The 20,775-nt window shown below is 39.4% G+C and overlaps 1 protein-coding gene across 1 annotated transcript; it reads left to right on the top strand.

Moving 5' to 3' along the window:
• The first annotated feature begins 51 nt into the window (after window positions 1-51).
• LOC107518806 (cytochrome P450 2U1) lies at window positions 52-20,519 on the top strand. Its single transcript, XM_016160834.2, has 5 exons — window positions 52-629; window positions 13,173-13,808; window positions 16,038-16,199; window positions 17,411-17,578; window positions 18,329-20,519. Exons 1-5 carry the CDS (start codon window positions 134-136, stop codon window positions 18,505-18,507), a joined length of 1,641 nt encoding a protein of 546 aa, XP_016016320.1. The 5' UTR covers window positions 52-133; the 3' UTR covers window positions 18,508-20,519.
• Window positions 20,520-20,775: the final 256 nt, after the last annotated feature.

The following is a 20,775-nucleotide window of genomic DNA, read 5'->3' as shown; positions in this document are numbered from 1 at the left end:
GGGCGCCCTCCGCCGCTCCTCCCGCCTCCGGCTCCCCGGCCCCGCCGCAGTCGCAGCCCCAGGCCGGCAGCTGCGTGCGCTCCGCTCCCGACCGCGGGAGGAGCCCGAGGCTGCGGCCGCCTGTGCACGGGCCATGGCCTCCGCCGCGCCGCCCCAGCCCCAGCCCCAGCCCGAGGGCTCGCCCTGGCCCCTGTGCCTCCTGCCCGCGCCTCAGGGGCTGCTGCGGCTGGACCCCACCGGCGGCGCGCTGCTGCTGCTCGGCCTGGCCGCGCTGGTCGGCTGGAGCTGCCTGAGGCCGCGCCGGGCACTGGGCTTGCCCCCCGGGCCCGCGCCGTGGCCCGTGCTGGGCAACCTCGGCCCTGCGCTGCTGCCGTCCTTCTTCCGCAGGAGGAGGAGGCTGCACTCCCGGGCGAGGGCCGCAGGCACCGACCCCTCCTCCATAGGCTCACACGTCCTCCTGGCCGAAATGGCCTGCGTGTACGGCAACATCTACAGCTTCTTCATCGGCCACCACCTGGTGGTGGTCCTCAACGACTACCACAGCGTGCGCGAGGCGCTGGTGCAGCAGGCCGAGGTCTTCAGCGACCGCCCGCGGGTGCCGATCATCTCCCTTCTGACCAGGGAGAAGGGTGAGCTGGGCCGCCGCCCAGGAGCCAGGGGGAGGGGGCGTCACGGGCTGTGTGAACGCGCGAGGCTGGGGGGCTGTGCCCCCTCCAGCGGCACGCACCCCGCAGCCGCGCGCAGGAGGATGGTAGCGGCGGCATCTTTAAGATGCCATCGAACTGTAATGGATGACTGACTCGTTCATCTTCCAAGATCGAAAGTTAAAAACCCAACGGGAAGTTGACGATGGTTAATGGGAGGGAAGACGGTAAAACCGGGTTGATCTCTCCAGGGGTTTCTTCTTACCGGAACGAAGCCTTAGTCTTTAGGGAGGGATTTCTTTTTGACTTTCTGAGTTTTGCATGCAAGAGTTTTAAGAAGATATTTCTTTTCCCCATAAGACAGAAAACCCAGGAACCACGTGAGGAGCCTGTTGACAAACTTAATACACAGGGTTTGTAGCTTCTGTGATTCCTTCCTAAGGGAGTCTAAGAGCTATTTTCCAGGTTAGGAAATATGTTATCACATTTACTCTTATCCTAACTCCATCCATCCATCCATCCATCCATCCATCCATCCATCCATCTCCCTTTGTTCATCATAATCTAAAGGTACCACTAAAAACTAATGTCACAGTTCATACCTCACCCTTTTCATGCTTCACACATGCCGCTACTTCTACCTGGAATTCGCTTCTGATCTCATGGCCACCTAGAAACTCCTGCCTGCTTTGCTTTTCTCTCTTTCTTTTTAAAACTTCTGGTGGAATACACATAACAAAATTCATCATCTTAATCATTTTAAAGTGTACGGTTTTGTGACATTAGGTCATTCACACAGTTGTAAAGTCATCACTGTCCAGAACTCTTTTCATCTTGCACAACAAACTTCATGTACATTAAACAAACATTAAAAACCCCAGTTCTCTTCTTTTTCCAGCCCTGGCAACCATCATTCTTTTTATCTTTATGAATGTGACTATAAATCATACAATAGTTTTATTTTTGTGATTGATTTATTTCACCTAGTGTAATGTTTTAAAGTTCATTCATGTTTTAGCATTTGTGAGCATTGCCTTCCTTTTTAAGACTGATGTTCCATTGTATGCACATGTTACATCTTGTTTATCTGTTCGCCTCCTGATGGACACTTGGGTGTCCCCTTTTTTGGTTCTTTTGAAAAATGCTGCTATGAACATATATCTATGAACAGATAGATATCTGTTAAAACAAAACTAGTGAAAGATGTTTGCCAATTGTTAATTTTTCTTTAATACAATTCCTATCAATCAAAAAGTAAAAGCTCAAATGAAAAGATAAATGCTCAAAAGATACAAAACAGTTAAAAGATGGCGATTAACCTCAGATAATCTAATAAAATCCATAGTCAAGATTTCATTTTCCAGCAGTCAGATTTTCAAATAGATTTTGATAAGTTATTAAAGGAATGGGGTAAGAGGCACTCATTTGTTCAGAGTAAATTGGTATAATGTTTAAGGAGGGCAATCTAGTTTTGATTTTTTAATTAAATGTATTGGGGTGACATTGGTTAATAAAATTATATAGGTTTCAAGTGTACAATTCAATAATGTATCATCTGTATATTGCATTGTGTGTTCACCAACCAAAGTCATATCTCCTTCTGTCACCATATATATGACTGACCCCCTTTACCTTTACCTCCCCTCCATGCCCTTTGCCTCTGGTAACCACTACACTAAACTATTGTCTGTGCCAAGAGTTTTTGTCTTGTTCGTTTGTTGCTTACAGTTTTTATCCCACAGGTGAGTGAAATCATATGGTTCTCAACTTTTTCTATCTGACGTATTTCGCTTAGCATGATTATCTCAAGATCTATCCATGTTTTTGCAAATGGCAATATTTCATCTTTTCTTATGGTCGAGTAATACTCCATTGTATCTGTACACCATATCTTCTTTGTCAAATAATATATGGAAAGACACTCTGGTTGTTTCCATGTCTTGGCCAATGTGAATAGCGCCGCAGAGAACCTTGGGGTGCAAGCATCTTCACAGCAATCTAATTTTTAAAACCCACATACAATTCCAATGTAATCAAAGGAATATTTTGCAACATGTGAAAGTGATACAAAATTCCAATTTAAGTGTTTATTAGAAACATAGTAATACTCATTTACTGATTGTCTGTGACTGCTTTTCCATTACAATTGCACAGTATTTCTCACAGAGACTATATGACCCATGAGCCTAAAATACCATTTAGCCCTCTTCAGAAAATTTGCCTGACCCCTGCTCTAGAACAGTACTATATAAAAATTTCTGCAGTAACAGAAATGTTCTCCAGGCTGTCCACTAGCTAAATATAGATAGTAAGATTGAGAAAGTGAGCATAGTTTATGGCTATATACAGCAGATAGCGTAGCTCTAGAAAACGAGGGGTTTATTTTAGACTACACATATACTTTTACATGCCTGGAGCAATATGTACATGAAATTTTTTATGTCACTGTTTTGAATAGCAGAAAGTAGGAAAACCCCAAAATGTCCATTGGAAGAACATTGATTAAATAAATTTAGTACCATCCATGTAATGGAATACTAGAAAGCCTTATTGGAAGATATCCAAGAAAGTAAGTCAAGTAAGAACAATGTATGATATTTTTTTAAAGTAACACTTTGTTCAGTGTATCACTACATAACTCATCACCTTGAAAGTGAGTAGTTCAAACCAGTATTAAAATGCTGTGGTTGATCGGGCTTGACTGGATGCTTGTGTTCCACATGGGTGTTGTGGGGCTCCAGCCATCAGGCGGCTTCAATTTGCCTGACAGTTTGCACTGGCTGTCACCTGGGAGCCCAGCTGGGACTGTTGATTCAAGCACCTTTTGATGTGGTTCTTTTAATGTGGCCTTTTCATATTGGTTGGGATTCTCACAGCATGGCAACTGGGTTCCAAGTGGATGAAAGCAGATCTTCAAAGTCACTTTTGCATTCTACAGGTCAAAGCCAGTTACAGGGCCCTCCCAGATTCAGGTAGTGGGGAAATTGATTTCACTATTCCATGAGAAGAGTGAACAAGAATTTGTGGCTATCTTTAATTCATCACGAGCATAACCATGTGTATGTGCACATACACACACAAAATGTTTATATATTTATAGAAAATCCTTAGAAGACATAAGAAATGGTTGGTCATGGTTACTTTTATATAATAGAAGTTGGGGAAAACTCTCTCTGCTTGTGTTCTTTGAATTTTATTATATGTATTGAAAAACTCCTTTTTAAACCTCTTTTCCCCCATGCCACTGCTAAAAGAGCCACTCGTTAACAGTTTTCTGTTTTCAGATAGCCTGAAGTATAGAAAAGATCTGGTTTCAGGGCTTTAAATCTCTTTTTAAAAATTAGATGGTGGACTGCCAGGAGATTCTGAGACAATGAATCTGCTGAAGGCAGTACAGTAAAACGCCCAAAATTGCTGGGTTCAGATTTAGAACTGGGTTCAAATCCCGGCTTTGTCACTATTTAGCTGTATGGCCTTAGACAAGCTTCTTAACCTCTATGTCAAACAGGAATAATTGTACTTTATGCTCAAAATTATGATAATTAGAATGCTGCGTGGTGATAGTGTGGTGTCGAAATATATGTTCTCAATCAATATGTCTCTTTTGCTTGAAACTGCAAAAGATCTTCACTATCACCTTAAATCTAGACTCTATCCTGGTGTTTCATCTTATACAGTATAGCTGTACCACACTTGGCACTTAGGCATTCCGGAGTCTCAGTAGACATTCCTGCTTTGGAGCCTCCTTTACCATCCCTGATGCACGCCGTACCCACTCCCAAGTAACCACCTGTGAATGGAGAGCACTGGATGCATCTCCACCTGCAGCCAGGCCCACCCTGTGGCCAGACTCCTTGTCCAGTCTCCTTCATCAGACCAGGATCCTTGGCTTTGTGGTTTGTCTTTGCTATCTTTTATCCCCACCCTTGTACAGTGTCTTTCATCGAATGGGTATTTGATGGCTGAAATCTTATATTAATTTCAGTTTCCAATGCCTTTTTTTGCTGATGAGCCACTAAGCAGATCCTCAATAAATATACTTTTCAATAAATGTAATTTCAATAAATTATATTTATTGAAAAAAATGTATTTGTTTAAGAATTGCTTTCAGTTCTTCTGGGTATATACTCAAAAGTAGAATTCCTTGATCATATGGTAATTCTGTTTAATATTTTGAATAGTTACTGTAATGACTTTCTACAGTGGCTATACCATCAGCAATGACAAAGCTTCTGTTTTCTTTGCATCCTCACCAACATTTGTTATTTTTTGTTTTGTCATACCTGCTTAAATGTCACCTCTTTGAGCAAGTGTTTCCTGACCTACTTCTCTACCCCCCAGGGAGAGGTGAGCGATCCTTTTCTCTATGGTATTACCGTTTCATTTAAACCTCCATCCCATCTCCTACCAATCATTTGACCTCGTGTCAATACCTACTGCAGGTACATGCTCTGCATCTATCCACTTCTCTCCATCTCCACTGTTGGCATCCTCATCCAAGGTACCATCATTTCTTATCTGATACTTCATAAGCCTTTTAACTAGCCCGCTTGCTTCTGCTCCAATCTTTTATCCACATAGCTGCCAAAGGGATCTCTTTTTTAAAACCGTGAATCAAACCATGTCACTACCTAGTTGAAACCAGTTGCCTCCAAATCCACACTTGACTTGCTGTGCCCTGCAGAATCTGGACCCTGCCTGCCTTTCTGATTTTATCTCTTTCCATTCTCCTTTTACTTGTACATTTCAACCTGCTTTAGATGCACTAAGCTGATTCCTGCCAGGCTCATGACTGCCTCGGGCTACTGGGTTTGTCATCCTTGGGCCTAGAATAAGTTTTCACTTGACTGACTCCTTGTCATCATCTCTCAGGCCAGTTGTTGCCTTTTCATCCTAATGTAGACAGACACTGCCCATCACCACAGTTTGTTTTGTTATATTCTTACTTAACTCGTAAACACTTTGAAAGTGTCTCACCTATTACCAACTCTACCTACCACTGGAATATGAACTCTGTGTGGGCAAGGATTTTGTTTACCTTGGTAACCACTGTATCCCAACTAGTTAGCACAGAGTAGGTAATCAAGAAATGGATGGATGTGTGCAAACACACATCTACTGATGCACTCACCACATCATATTGTAATTTGTGTTGCACATCTGTCTTTTCCTCTAGATTTTTAAAGGTAGGAATTAGATTTTATTTGAGTTCCTCCTTGGTGCTATATAGTTTGGTCAAGAATCTGTACTAACGCAGTGTCTAAGTATTGGTTGGATCTCAGCTTATTTTGCAGACCTCTCTTTATTTAAGAAAGGACTGGGAGCTGGGGGTAATGCAGTGCTTCAGTATCTCAACTCAAGCGGTCATTTCCCCAAGAGACAGTTGGGATTTTGCAGGGAATGACACTCTGATTCTGGTAGATATGTGTTGGGAGAAAGAATTGAGAAAATTTTCTGTAGCAGGTGAAGATGATTGACAAGAAAGGATAGAGGAATAACCATATGCCACAAAAAAAAAATGCTTATGGACTTAAATGAATAGAGAACAAATCATATGAATAGAAAAATTTTGATAGTTGAGGAATTTTTTCAATGGAACGTATTCAAGAGTGAAGAATAAAAAAGGGGATAATGTGAGTTTATTTCAAGATGCCCATGAAAGGATGATGGGGCAGATGAGTTCGGAGTAGACTTCACAGGTCAAGAAATTCATAGCATGATCAGTGTGACGAAGGCCACAGGAGCTAAAGCCTGAGCTGTTCACTGAGCAAGACATGAGGACTGTCCCAGCCATCTTTGGCTAAAGGTTTCCAATGGTAAAATTGTAAAATGGCAAGTTTTCCAGAAACAAGATGTGTAAACTATTAGAGAAAAAATATATATATTCAGAATTGGGGGTCAATAGCATTATTAAATATTTATTATAAGATATTTTAAAATAATTTTGCTGCTAAAGATTAGCAGAGAAGAGAATGATTCATAAACAGTGTTGTTCTTTTTAAGCCCATAAAACCTATAGTAAGCTAAATAGGCCATCATTAGATGTTCTGCATTAGCTATACCCATCATGTTCATTAATGCATATGATTCTCTTCCTGGGCATGAAAAGAAAATAAAGTTAAAAAGTCAGAGTCGAGAGTACCAAAGGAGTGCTTTACTCTAAATGCGGCCTATTTCTTCTAAAAGATTTACGCACGTCTATTTATTTCCACTCTTTATTACCCCCACCCGCCCACTTTCACCCCTGACCTACAGATATTGCTGTCTCCCCTGAAGAACTGGATCTCTGAAGGCGGGGCGTCTCCTCTCACACGCTCACGGTGCGCACCAGGGGCCTAGCGCACCCTGGGCCTGGCGCATGCCTCCATCTGGGGTGTGCACCCAGGACCTTCTGCGTGTAAAACAGATGTGCTAACCACTACACTATCTATTTCAAATATAAAGTTCAGAGAGCAATATAAACTCATTTATCCACCACTCAGATTTGCTTCAGATTCATAACAACTCGTAGCTTTATTTGGTATGTATTTTAAAAACTTACATATGTCCTATACTTAAAATATTATTCTATTTCTAGCTTTGTTGCTTGATTTATCTATTTCCCTGTTGATAGAAATAAGATCATTTCTAGTTTTGAGAGATGGCTAGAGACTTGGAGCAAGAGTCCAAGCAAATTGCAAAGCTATAAAAATAGATGGCAAAAGGAAATTTAGAAGTTTAAAAGTACAGAATAGATCAGTCAGTATTGACTATCTTGAAGGGGAACCAGATGCAAAATGAAGTTAGGAACTGAAGATAGAAATGAAATTTCATCCGGGGAATTTGACAATAAATGAGAAAACAGGATAACCAAATCTTGTAGTAAATGCAGTAAAATAGCTATTTAAAATAGTTATGCGCTCACATCAAGAGGACCTGGATTCTAAGAGGAACACTTCTGTGATGCTGTGGAGGGAAAAGGCAAATACAGTCACTGGATAGCACTTTCTGTGCTTCAGGAATGAAAACATGTATGTATGACCAGTGTAGAATTGTATCAAATTTTATGTATTTTATGTATTTTTATTACAGTGATATATGTCTATTATTATAAAACATAAAACGTGGAAAGGGAAAAGAATTCAATTCATTTCAAAAAGAGTTGAAAATCATCTGTGATCAATTTTTAGATAAGCCATTATTGACATTTACATATATCACCTTTGTCTTAGTCTGTTTAGGCTGATGTAACAGTACCATGAGCTGAGTGGCTTATAAACAACAGAAATTTATTTCTCACTGTTTTGGAGGCTGGAAAATTCAAGATCAAGGCAGAGGCAAATTTGGTGTCTGGTGAGGACCCACTTCCTGGTTCACAGACAGCTGTCTGTAACCTCACATGGTGGTAGGGGGTGAGGAAGATCTCTGAAGCCCCTTTTATAGGGGCACTAATCCTATTCATAAAGGCTCCACTTTCATGACCTAATCATCTCCTAAAAGTCTCACCTCCAAATACCATCATCACATTGGGTATTAGGTTATAACATAAATTTTGGAAGGACACAAATATTTAGCCTGTGGCAACCTAGTACTTTTTATGTACATATATTTTAAAAAATGGATTAACTTTCTCAAAATAAAATAATTCTTCACATTCTTTAAAAATTGTTTTTACCTCTTAAAGTATCATGAATACATTTCCATATTATTAAATATCCTATTGCAAAGTTTTTAAGGGCTGTACAGTATTCCTTTGTGAGAATATATAATAGTCATTTCAGCCTATCCTTTATTTGGTTTGAGATGGACTTTTTAACATCTAAAGCTCTGAGAAGAGCACTGCTTTCTTTCTGGTGGTGAAAATGGGAGAACAGACATCTCAAGATATCCTCGTTCTTGGAAAAGTTGGTCTGCAGTAGGAAAGAAGTCTGGCAGAACTAAAAACTAGGCACAAGAAAGAGTTCTGTGGCATTTAGTGTTCTCTGAGGCAGGACACCCAGCCCTTCCTCTCTTTTGGTTCAAGCAGCTTAGTTGGCCTTTCTGCTAATCTAGATTGAGGGTATGTTTTTGTCATTCCCAACCAAAAGATTCCTAATTCTTGCTTTGGAGCTGTTTTTGTTTTCAGTGTCATAATCCTTGAGATGAAGCCTTTGCTAAGAATGGAGAAGTCACTAACTGCAGGATATGCCAGAACCTCTTCCAAACACTTCTAATACCCTACTGCATTCTGGCCGCATGTCATGGGGTCATGGACGTTTTGTAAAGTTTGGAACTCTAAGGCCATTAATTCTTTCCATGTCTCTCATCCCTGGCATTCTTAGGCACTGTCTCTTTGGTCACCTCTTCTATCTTACCCTCCATTCCTGTTAGCTCATCATCAAAAACCCCAATGCTCAAATAGTAGCCTCTTCTGAGAAGCTTTCTTCCTCTTTCTTGCCTTATCTAAACCTGATTTTTCCCTGAAGATAATCGAGCCCTTCCTGAAACACCCTCTTCGACCTTGCTGAAGTTATTTCTTTTTCTAAGAGGTGCTTTCTTACACATCCTCATTTACAAATTAAGTATCAACTCAGATGTCCTCTCTTCTGAGAAGCACTCAGCTGGCATGGTGGTCCTTCCTCTGTCTACACTGCGACTTCAATGCACTTACAACATACGACATTCAATGCAATACATTCTAACAAGGCAACTTCAGTACAACTCAACATACAATAAAGGCTCCAGGGTTGTTGGTTTACATAGTTCCTCACAAGACAGTAAGAAGCATCTTGAAAACAGAGACTGTCTTTTAAATCTATGTGCCCTTAGTATCTGGCACAGAGGAGACTCTAAATAGATATTGGGAAAATTGATAGGAAAAAGGGCATTTTGCTAGATAAAATGTTTCTAAAATATATGTGTAGTTTAAAAGATGGTGAATAGATGATACAAATGGAGGATCTACCAAAGGAAAAATAAAGTTCCTTGAGTAAGAGGACAAAGCAGAGGTGTCATATATGATATCTTAATGAGACCATAGTTAAAATTAGTATCAAATCCTGAAGTTAGAGAGACTGCATCTTTCCAAGAAAAGAAAAGGAAGCCCAGCTACACTTAGTCTTAGAATGCTGAGTACAGCAAAAGACTGGGCCATGGTAAAAAAAATCAGGAAGAGGGACTAAGCTGCAGTCGCCTAGGAAGTCATTTATGGAGCTTTATTAAACAAAGAGAGATATCTGTTTTGGGGAGTAGTTTAAACATTTCCATTCCATCTTTATCTTGACAATCACATGCCAAACAAGAGGAACTTGTAACAGAAGCACCTACTCCACTTAGGATGAGCTGTGTCTGCAGTCCTGCACCACAATCTGAATACATAAAGTGGACCTGGAATTGGCAAATTACTTCATGGAGTAGAAGATGAGCACCTTTAAGTATCTACAGAGGAGGGTACTAGTGGAGTGTGAGACGTTTACTCTGAAGAACCCCCAAAAGGCTTAAGATTTGGGGGTATAAAAGTGAGGCAGTGGGCTGAAAACAGCTATTATTTAAAATGTATATAAAGTATACTTAGACCAGTTCATTATCACCACGCTTGCAGAAAATAAAAAGTAAATGCTCTGGAGAACCTTGGGCTTTAGTGACCTCTTGGCCAGCCAGGGATGCAGAATTTGGAGAACAGGGGAGAGGGATATGGCCTTGTACCATACAGGATGAGAAGTTGCCTCTAGATAAAAAGAGGACTCCCAAAAACTTCACTGAGCGAATTAGACAGCACTCAACAAATCTGGCCACCAGCAAAAGAAAATGAGGAAATTTGCCTGTCTTGGCCTGGACACTGGCAGAGAAAATGTTCTCCCCACACTGCTGATCTCTGTAGCAAATACTCTGCCATTTTAGTGCAAAAGCAGCTGTGGACTATATCTAAATGAATTATAGTAGTTCATTAACTGACTGTGTTCTAGTTAAACCTTATTTATAGACCTTGAAATTTGAATTTCATGATTTTCACATATCACAAAATTTTTTTTTTTTATTTTTTCCAACCATGTAAAAATGTAAAAGCTAGTCTTAGCTCTCTGGTAATACAAAAAGAGGCGGCAGGCTGGATTTTGCCTGCGGTCTATAATTTGCTGACCAGTAAATTAGACTTCAAGTAAGCTTGTGAAAAACGAGGGTCAGCGTTCACCCTGTTTCAATGCGAAAGAAGCAAAAAAGGAAGGGGAAGAAAAGAATAGCAACAGGACAAATAGAAAGTTCAAAATAATATGTTAGAAATAGGATTTACATTGAATGTAAACAGACTAAACTGACTGGCTAAAAGATTACCAGAATGGATGTTTTAAAAAATCCAAATATATGTTATTTTAAAAGAGACATACCCTCCCCGCCAAAAAAAGGCATACCCTAAACATAGGGTGCATTCAAATTCAAAGTAAAAATAAGGAAAAGGTTATACCAAGAAAATACTTTGCTTAAAAAATCTGTTGTATTTTTGACTAAATATGCTTTAAGTCAGACTTTATTGTTAAGAATAAGGAGGGCATCGCATGATGGTAAAAAGGACATCATTTCTGTTTAACAAGGAAGGTATAATGCTAAACTTGAATGTGCCTAACAATGTTGTATATAGGTACCTAACAACATAGATACATAGGTATAGCTATAAGTATGGCTGTGATATTTACCTGTAGCAAAAACCTACATAAGGACACAAAGAAATTGACAAGTGCCCCATTATAGTAAACTATTTGAACATAAGTATTTGGATAGTAGAGAAATCAAGCAGATAAAAATTTGGTAAAGATATGGAAGATTTGATTCCAATAGTTATCAAGCTTTCACTGATGGACATATAGAGAACTCTATACGCCAATACCCAACAATTACTTGGATAAGAATTCTTCTTTATTTGGAAGTTTTATTAAAGTTGATAACACACTGGGCTTAAAAGCAAGATCATCAAAGTCAAAAATCAGTATGAAACAAATTGAGATGGGGAGCAAAAGAGAATCAGAAAAAAAAATTTTTTAACTCTAATGAAAATACTTGCAAACAATACTTGTGGAATGCCGCTAAAGCAGTACCCAGAGGCAACCGCAGAGCCTTAACTCACTTATTAGCATAAGGGTCTGAAAATTAATGAGTTAGAAGACCAATTTTATATATCCGAAAAAGAACAAAAGAATATACTAAAAGAGAAAAAGAGGAACATGTCATTATAATTTTAGACAAATTCTTCCAGAGGAGAAAGTATCCCCTGGTTCATTTTAGGAGGCCAATATATCCAGACAATGACATTATGAGAAAGGAAATTTATAGGCCATTTTGGTTTATGAATATGAATTTTTAAAAAGGCAACATATTAGGAAACCAAGTCCAACAATGTATTTTAAAAGCATAAAACAACATAACCAAAGTTGGATTTATTCTTGGATCATAGGCAAGCCCAATTGTCATAAAGACAATTTTTAAATTAATCTATAAATTAAATCCAATCAAAATCCCAAAGGTGTTTTTTTAAAAATAGAACTTGACAAGATGATTAAACATTTTATAAAAGAGTAAAGAGCCAAGAATAATCAAAAACCATTTTGAAAAAGAACAAAGTTGGGGGTTGGGGACTTCCCTATTAGATATTAAGACTTATTATAGTTTCTATATATCTTATTATAAAGTAACAGTAATTACTTTTACTGTTCTTGGTCCTGGTGCCTGGCAAATAGTAGGCGTTCAGAAGTATTAAGTGAATGAAGCATGTTCTTGAAGGCAGCTGAAATGCAGTAAATTAAAAATGGGGAAGGAGGAAAACTGGCTGAAACAATGAAGCACACACCATGGAAGACAGGAGGAAACAAGGATTATCTGAGAACAATTCTGTTACAGTTCTGTTGGATCTGATGCATAACGTCAGGGAGAGTCAAATAAGATGTAGCTGTGGACAACCTGGAGTTCAGATGTTTTTAAATTAGGCTTCTTGCCAACCACAGATATTTTAGATTACCTGCCAGTTATTTGATTGCAAAGTTTGATGGCCAGTGTTCCAATCCAGTTGGGCTCGTATTTATTCAGCTCATATTTAACAACTCATCCTTTGTACAGAGCACTAGGCCAGAAGCTGGGATTTCAAAGATGAGCACAATCAGATTTTATCCCTGCCCTCGTGTGGTATCTGCTATCATGCTTATTCTGTTCAGAATGTTTAGAATATGGGTGTATCCAGCCTGAAATATTTTCTAAGCCTGGATTCACTCTTATGAAAATAAGATTTTGAAATTTATACGAACCCTAGCAATTGAAACTCATTGCTTTTTGTTTCGCCAGGGGTTAGTATCTATAATGATATTTATAGCTAATTTTTCTAATCAAATTGCATATGATTTTTTGTTATTAAAACATATACTATCTTATAACTATATTTTGCTAATCATTCTTCTTAGCTATTGATCTTTATCTGTATATGAACTTTGTACAAGTGACTTGAGAAATACAGAATACACCTCTTGGTAAGTCCTGGTCAGTATTACCAATCATTGCTCTGTCTCACCTTTTCTTGGTGTTCTTTTGCAGGGATTGTATTTGCACCTTATGGTCCAGTCTGGAAACAACAGAGGAAGTTCTCTCATTCAATTCTTCGTCATTTTGGCTTAGGAAAGCTTAGCTTGGAGCCCAAGATTATTGAGGAGTTCAAATATGTGAAAGAGGAAATGCAAAAGCATGGAGAAGGCCCCTTCAACCCTTTCCCCATCATCAACAATGCTGTGGCGAACATCATTTGCTCCTTGAGCTTCGGCCAGCGCTTTGATTACACCAACAGCGAGTTTAAGAAAATACTTAACTTTATGTCACGAGGGTTAGAAGTCTCTCTGAACAACCAACTCCAGCTGATCAACATATGCTCCTGGCTTTATTACCTTCCCTTTGGACCATTTAAAGAATTGAGACAGATTGAAAAGGATATTACCACTTTCCTTAAAAAAATCATCAGAGACCATCGAGAATCTCTGGATGCTGATAACCCTCGGGATTTCATTGACATGTACCTTCTCCATGTGGATGAAGAGAAGAAAAACAATAGCAATAGTAGTTTTAATGACAATTACTTGTTTTATATCATTGGGGATCTCTTCATTGCTGGGACTGATACCACAACTAACTCTTTGCTTTGGTGCCTTCTGTATATGTCACTGAACCCTGGCATACAAGGTAATTAATAGATCTTTCCCTTATTCATGGCAAAACCAGGTTATTGAAATTAGGGTCAGCAACCTTGGTGATCCTCTGGCTCCTAGCACTAAGCACTGCCTTCAGGCTGGAAAAGAAAATGGAAATACTTGCAACTCACAGGGAGTTGATATGGTGTTAACAGTGACCATCCAAGGTTCTAGACACCCATATTTGCTTGCCCCTGCTTTCACCCATTTCCCCTTTGCCCTGAGAATACTGGCTGGCGGCGCTTTGCAGCTGCAGTGTTTACCCCGAGATAACTGGCATCTTAGTCCTAACCCTACTTCCAAAGTCTCCCATGAACTATTTCGCTTTTATAATTATTTTTGCATCAATATAGTATATCAATAGTCTTTGGAAACAAATGACACCCTTCTGTTTATAGCATTCTGTTTTTAGTAGTTGTATTTTCATTTACAAAATATAGTAATTCTCGATCGCTGAAAATATCACCTAGGAAATGTAGCATTCCTATGCATGATGTTAAATTAATGCTGGTAGCAAGCTGCACTTAAAAAAAAAAAAAACCACACAGGAAAAGAGTCAAATTTCTACAGGTCTGATTCTGTGCAGATTCTGTGATGAAGAAGAAACTTCAGAGAATAACAATTTAGAGCCTAAGGGAATCATAATGATCATCTGAACCTATTCATCTTGATTTGAACATGGAGAACAGTGGTCCAAAGAAGTTATAGATCTTTCACAAGGTCATACAGCTAGTTCTATCATGTCAATACCAATCGGCAGAGAGTGTTAGTGGCAGTTCAATGTCAGTTGAGTTCATGTCAGAAGAATACAGGGAAGAATAGTGTGTTAGTTTTCTACTGCTCATATAACAAATAATCGCAAACTTACCACAAACTTGTGACTTAAACAACACAAATTTGTTATCTTATAGTTCTCTAAATTAGAAATCTAACACATCTCAATGGGCTAAAATCGAGATGTTGGCAGGGCTGCAGTCCTTCTTGCAGGCCCTCAAGGAGAATCCATTTCCAGCTTCCTTGGTTCATGGTCTTCTTCCTCCATCTTTGATGCCAGAAATATGCCATCTCTCTGACCATTATTCCATTGCCATGTTTCCTTCTGACTCTAAAGTCAATGGGGGAAGTTCTTAAATTTTAAACCTGTTAGATTGGGCACACCCAGAGAATACAGGATAACCTCTGCATCTAAAGGTCCTTAATTTAATCACATCTGGGAAGTCTCTTTTGCCAGGTAAAATAGCATACTCACAGGTTCCAGAGGATTAGGTCGTGGACGTCTTTGAGGGGCTATTTTTTTGCCTATGGTAGATGGATTATGCCTGCCTGTATTGCTGAGTAACGAATTATCCCAAACTTTAACCACTTAAAACAACCACCATTTATCACCTCGCGCAGTTTCTGAGGATCAGGAATCCAGGAGCGGCTGAGCTCCTGGGAGAACTTCTCCCAGTTGAGTTGAGAGTTGGAAGGAAATGCAACAGTGGAGAATGGTCAGAGATGCAGCGGTCCTGGTTTAAGATTCCTTGTGAGGTTGTAGTCCAATTTGACTGGGGCTGCCATCATCTGTCAACTTGACTGGACTGAAGGGATCCACTTCCAGGATGGCTCATCCACTGGACCGTTGGCTGCAGGCCTTATCACTTGGACCTTTCCATAGGCTGCCTGACTTGCCAGCTGCCATTCCCCCAAAAGTGAGTGACCCAAAAGAGAGTGAAGGGCCAAGAAAGGAGCCACAGTGTCTTTTATAACCTAAGCCCAGAACCGACATGCCAGCACTTCTCCCTATTCTCTTGGTCACACTAACTTGGTACAGAGTGGGAGGAGACGGCATAAGAATGGGAAAACCAAGAGGCAGGGGTCATTGAGGGTCATGCTGGGCTACCGCACATTGTCACATATAAAAGCTTAGAGAGTCAGTCTATTGTTCACGTGAGAAAATGATTCGGAGAGAATGATTCAGAGTGCTCCTGAATACACAGTGCTTTTTCCTTTGCCCCTCTATCTGTTCTGTTATCTCCTTCAAAGTCACAGGGTGGCCCAGGGGCCCTGGGACTAGCTGCCTTGAGTTGGGAGATCTGACCAATGCTTCCCTTCCCTGAGGCCGAGTCAGGCCTGAACTGCCAACTTACTGGATGTGTGTACCAGGTGATGGAAAGTGAGCATAGGGCAGTCTCAACTCACTCCTGGCTTATCTTCTGGCTTATTCTTTCCCTTCATATAGAAAAGGTTTACGAAGAAATCGAAAGGGTCATTGGTGCCGACCGAGCCCCTTCCCTCACTGACAAGGCCCAGATGCCCTACACAGAAGCCACCATCATGGAGGTGCAGAGGCTGACCGTGGTGGTGCCACTCTCCATTCCTCACATGACCTCGGAGAAAACGGGCAAGTCTAGGGTCTTCCTCCTTTGAATGCCCCGGAGGGAAGCACAGCCCCTTAATCCATAGGCGTTCAGGTGTGGGTATGGTGGCTATCACATAGCTTGATCCTCCTGATAGTTTAGCATTGTGTCATGGGCAGCAAAATGTCCAGGGAATGCTTTAGCCCACAGTTGACCATTACTTCTGGTATTGTCATTCCAGCATGGTTTCCTTCATAAATAGCTCTCTAGCCTTAAGAGCATGCATCCTCACACTGGTCAAATGAATTATGCTGCCATTTATGGTGGCTGCATTGGCAAAAGACACTCCAGAATTAACAAAGGAACCTCTCGATCCTCCTCTTAGAGGTCGGAAGAGCTAGTCTAAATGGGAAATTAAGGCTTTTAACTGGGAATCATCCTACTTCAATTTGTACAATTCTGCAACTGAAGTATAAATATTAAAGAATCAGAAGAGGCCATCCGATTCTAAGGACACCTGTTTCGACCTCTTACTTACGGTGAAATGTGTCCATTTGGTCATATCGTTGACATATAAGCACTCAGACTCTCTATACACATCCCTCACAACAAAGAATTTACCTCCTCTGGGGACAGCCCACGATGTAATGGTCTGAAATCTAGTTATGAGACAGTTGTAGTAAGCAATCACTTTGAAGTGACGTTGAATTACCTAACAGTTTCTTTGGTGCATAATTAGATACATTGAATGTGCGGTATCTTTTGGGCATTGTTTAAAGTGCATATGAATTCATCAGCTGGGTAAGAGGCAGTCCTGACTTCCATGTACATTACTTTAGCTTACCTTTCTCATATTATTGTGTGGACATAAAAGACTATAAACTATAAAGTTCCATGGAAGTATTAGGAATTTGTATTCTTTGGAAAGTTTACCTGAAATGTCCTGTGATTTCTGTTTTGGCATTTTCTTTTAATTGTAATGTTTTTGTGGTTTGATTTAAATTGTTAACTCAACATCAGTTGGGACAATTCCTGAGCCCTGTCTCAGGTTGGGTCCAGGGGCGGTATGTAGACAAGGATGCCAATTGATAAGGTCTTGCCCCTGCCATCAAGTACCTCAAAGTTTAGTCTCAGGAAATTAAGAAGCTAGGTATATAACTAGATGTTGTTCAGATAGCGATGTTTACAGAGAACTATTAGTAAAAGCATGCTGAATGACACCATTTTTTTTTTTTGTTGTTGTTTGTTTGTTTAGTGCTCCTAGGGTACACTATTCCTAAAGGCACAATGATATTACCCAACTTGTGGTCCTTGCACAGAGACCCAGCCATTTGGGAGAAACCTGATGATTTCTACCCTAATCGATTTCTGGATGATCAAGGACAACTTATTAAAAAAGAAACATTTATTCCTTTTGGGATAGGTCAGTGCAACTTTTTTTTCTTAATCACATAATTAAAAATGAAATAGAACCAGAAGCATCTTGTATTATCTCATGATATTGTTTTTAAAACTGTTTCTTTCCTGGCAAGCTAATATGAGAGATAAGACAATGCATCTCCACTATGTTCATTTCCTATGTTAAAAACAAAATGAAAGCAATTGCTTTTAAATCTTTAAATATGGCTAGAAATCTTCCTTTCTGAACTGTTTGGGTGATTACATGAGTCCCAGGGAACTGCTGGAGTTAAGAGCAACTTTCCACCTGCTGCTAAGCTGGTGGCAGGGGGCAGGAGGAGGGGGTTCTCCATTCTCAGCAGTCTCTTTTTTAGGTTCCTAGATTAGGACATGTAGGATTCTTTCTATACAAAAGGAATGTTCCAGGGATTTTTATGTGATTTATTTTCTCCCTAATCTTCCAGATGAGAGTGCAGGAAGGAGATGAGTAGGTAGACAAGTAGGCGGGGACAAGGTAGCCATCATATTGGATCTGCCTCTAGTTCCTGTCTAGGATGAGGATATTTTTATGAGTAGGAGTTAAAATGTTGGACATGGTGTGTAAAAATTCTGATCAGCATAATCTGTGGGAGGGCATATGGTATTTGTGTTAATTTTATTTTAAATCTATATCTTCATTTAAAACACTCAATTTAGATTTTTCATAAATATGTCCTTTTTGAGAGAGGAAAGAGATGGTATTATGCTGCTTACTTTTTTCTGATCTCATTTTCAGGAAAGCGGGTGTGTATGGGAGAGCAGCTGGCAAAAATGGAATTATTTCTGATGTTCGTGAGCCTAATGCAGAATTTCACATTTGCTTTACCTAAGGATTCTAAGAAGCCCATCCTGACTGGAAAATATGGTCTCACTTTAGCCCCATATCCATTTAACCTAATCATTTCAATGAGATAAAGAACATCAAGAAGAGATGGTGAACAGAATGTAAATACATGTTCCTTTTAAACAGATTTTACCTTTGGCAGTTGACAAAAGATCCAGGCTAGGCTGAGATTAGAGAGAAACCAGAAAGAGGGTAGAGAATACAGGAGCTTTCACTCTGGAGGATTCCTCAGCAGGATACATCAGCCATTTCAGTAATGCATGTCTGTGACTCAGGGGATGGGAGCCACATACTGGATTGGAAAGTAGGAGATCTGGATTTTATTCCCATGCGTCTGCCAATGACCATTTCATCTCATGTCCCAGTGCCTTAGTCATTTCATATGTAAACGAACAAACAAAAAACTTGGAGTAATATCTTTTCTGACATATAAATCATCAAAAACACTTTCATTCTGGAGAGCAAACTCAGGAGTAGAAGGAAGACCTACCTGTTTAAGACCTGTGACAACACGAAGATGGTGTTCTGATTTAAATACTTTGTCGGAGAAGGATGTGAGTTTAGGTCGAGAGCTTTCCTTGACAGTTTTGGGGAGCTTATTTTGTTATTGTTAATCTTTTTATTTTTGATTTTAGTTTTTACTTTTTGAAGACATGGGAGGAAGTGGACTCTGGTCCAGTATGTTAAGGAAAGGTTATTGTCTGAATTTACACGTCTACGTTCTATTTCAACTACAAAAACAGTGAACCTAGCTGAAGAAGTCCCTTCATGGCAGAATCCCTTCCTGCTGAGTTAACTTGCAAAGATACAGCTCTGCCTTTTGACTTGAGCCCTGAATAGTGAGCTCAGGAATTTTGATACTGGGATTCATCAGGAAAGGATTCAGTCTGCACTGAACGTTTCTTTCCTGTTCTCCCTGCCACCAGGCCTAATGAATATTCTCAAAGACAGGAAGGCATTCTTATTAAGATTATGAAATTGTTTCTTAATAAAGAAGGTTCTTCTAGAACAAGTTTTCAAGAGTAGAGTAATGCCCTCTTTCAGGGGGCATTTGGAAATGTGTAAAATTTTCTTTATCACAATGATGGGGGTGCTATTGGCCTTTCACAGCTCTGAGGCCAAAATGCTAAATGTCTAAGTAATCCCGTACAATGAAGAGTTGTCCTGCCCAGTAGTGCCAATATTTCTCCCAATGAGAACATACTCCAAAGAATGATTAGCCTTTTGCTTTATTCTCTCATAGTATTCTTTCCTTGTATAGAAGTAATCATGATAATATGAACACCTATTTTTTGGGACTTTCCTTTGGCTAGCACCATATATAATGCTTTACTTGTAGGCTTACATGATTCTTACAAAAAATCTGTTAAGAGGATGTCATTTCGTAGTTGATGAAACTGAGGCTTAGAGACGTTAAGGCACCTAGTTAAAAGGTAAAACAGTTCTTACTGCTGCCACTTGATCCCATAGCAGTCTACCCCTCTGCATTTTCAATACGGATAAATAAAAGACAGGCTAATCTTTAGTGCCTTGAAGATTTTTGTTAATTTAGAAAATACAAAACAAAACAAAACAAAATGCCCAGGAACAAACTGAGTAAATGGAGCAGTTGTTGTATGGATTTGAGATGCTACATATGTGGATTACACTGCAGCTTGAGCAGGAAAGTTTGTTCCTGATCTTGAATTTCCTATGCTTTTTAATTGTATTAATAACTTGGCATTAGCAAGTTTATAATTCCTTAATTTTATATATGCTTAATTTCAACTTTTTCTAACAAAACAGTTTTAGATTACTTGAGGAAAAATAGCTTCTGTGAAAAGTATGTTGAATTCAGATGTTTATTAAACTCTTAAATATAATGCCTCAAACTGTAACACTTTCAAAACATTCATATGATAAACATCTAAGTCACTGAAAGAACTGTTAATGCTTTCTTTACACGTTACCATTTTACAATTTTATACTTTATGATGTTCGAAATGTAAAAATAATAGTATTTTGTAAGTCTACCTAATATCTAATTTTTAGTCATCTTTAGCATAATTTTTATGCTTTTATTAAATATTCTATTTTAACTCTGGTAGTGTCATGTCTGCCTTTTTTATTTCTTGTTTTATTTTAACTGCTAAACAAAATCTGTCTTACCAGATATCAAGTCAGGAAATGGAAGAGGGAGTAAACCTCTGGAAAGGAGAGATGGCCACAGTATTGTTTAAGCATTTACAGGTGAAAAACTTTAAAAATATCTCCTCAGAGTAACTGTGAGAGCAAAGTTACTCTCAGGACTATATCACAGCCCAGATTTCTTATTTGCCAAGTCAAAGACCAGCATTATT

This window comes from Rousettus aegyptiacus, unplaced genomic scaffold, assembly GCF_014176215.1.
Source record: "Rousettus aegyptiacus isolate mRouAeg1 unplaced genomic scaffold, mRouAeg1.p scaffold_m13_p_10, whole genome shotgun sequence".
NCBI lineage: Eukaryota > Metazoa > Chordata > Mammalia > Chiroptera > Pteropodidae > Rousettus > Rousettus aegyptiacus.
The sequence above is the reverse complement of the archived record's forward strand: the minus strand, read 5'-3'. Positions and strand labels throughout refer to the sequence as shown.

What these genes read in the sequence shown, in the direction of transcription:
- LOC107518806 (XM_016160834.2), top strand. Translation starts at nt 134, where the DNA reads ATGGCCTCCGCCGCGCCGCCCCAGCCCCAGCCCCAGCCCGAGGGCTCG. An exon ending in ACTGAACCCTGGCATACAAG is followed by an intron (nt 13,809 to 16,037) that starts GTAATTAATAGA and finishes CCCTTCATATAG; the next exon opens with AAAAGGTTTACGAAGAAATC. An exon ending in CATGACCTCGGAGAAAACGG is followed by an intron (nt 16,200 to 17,410) that starts GCAAGTCTAGGG and finishes TTGTTTGTTTAG; the next exon opens with TGCTCCTAGGGTACACTATT.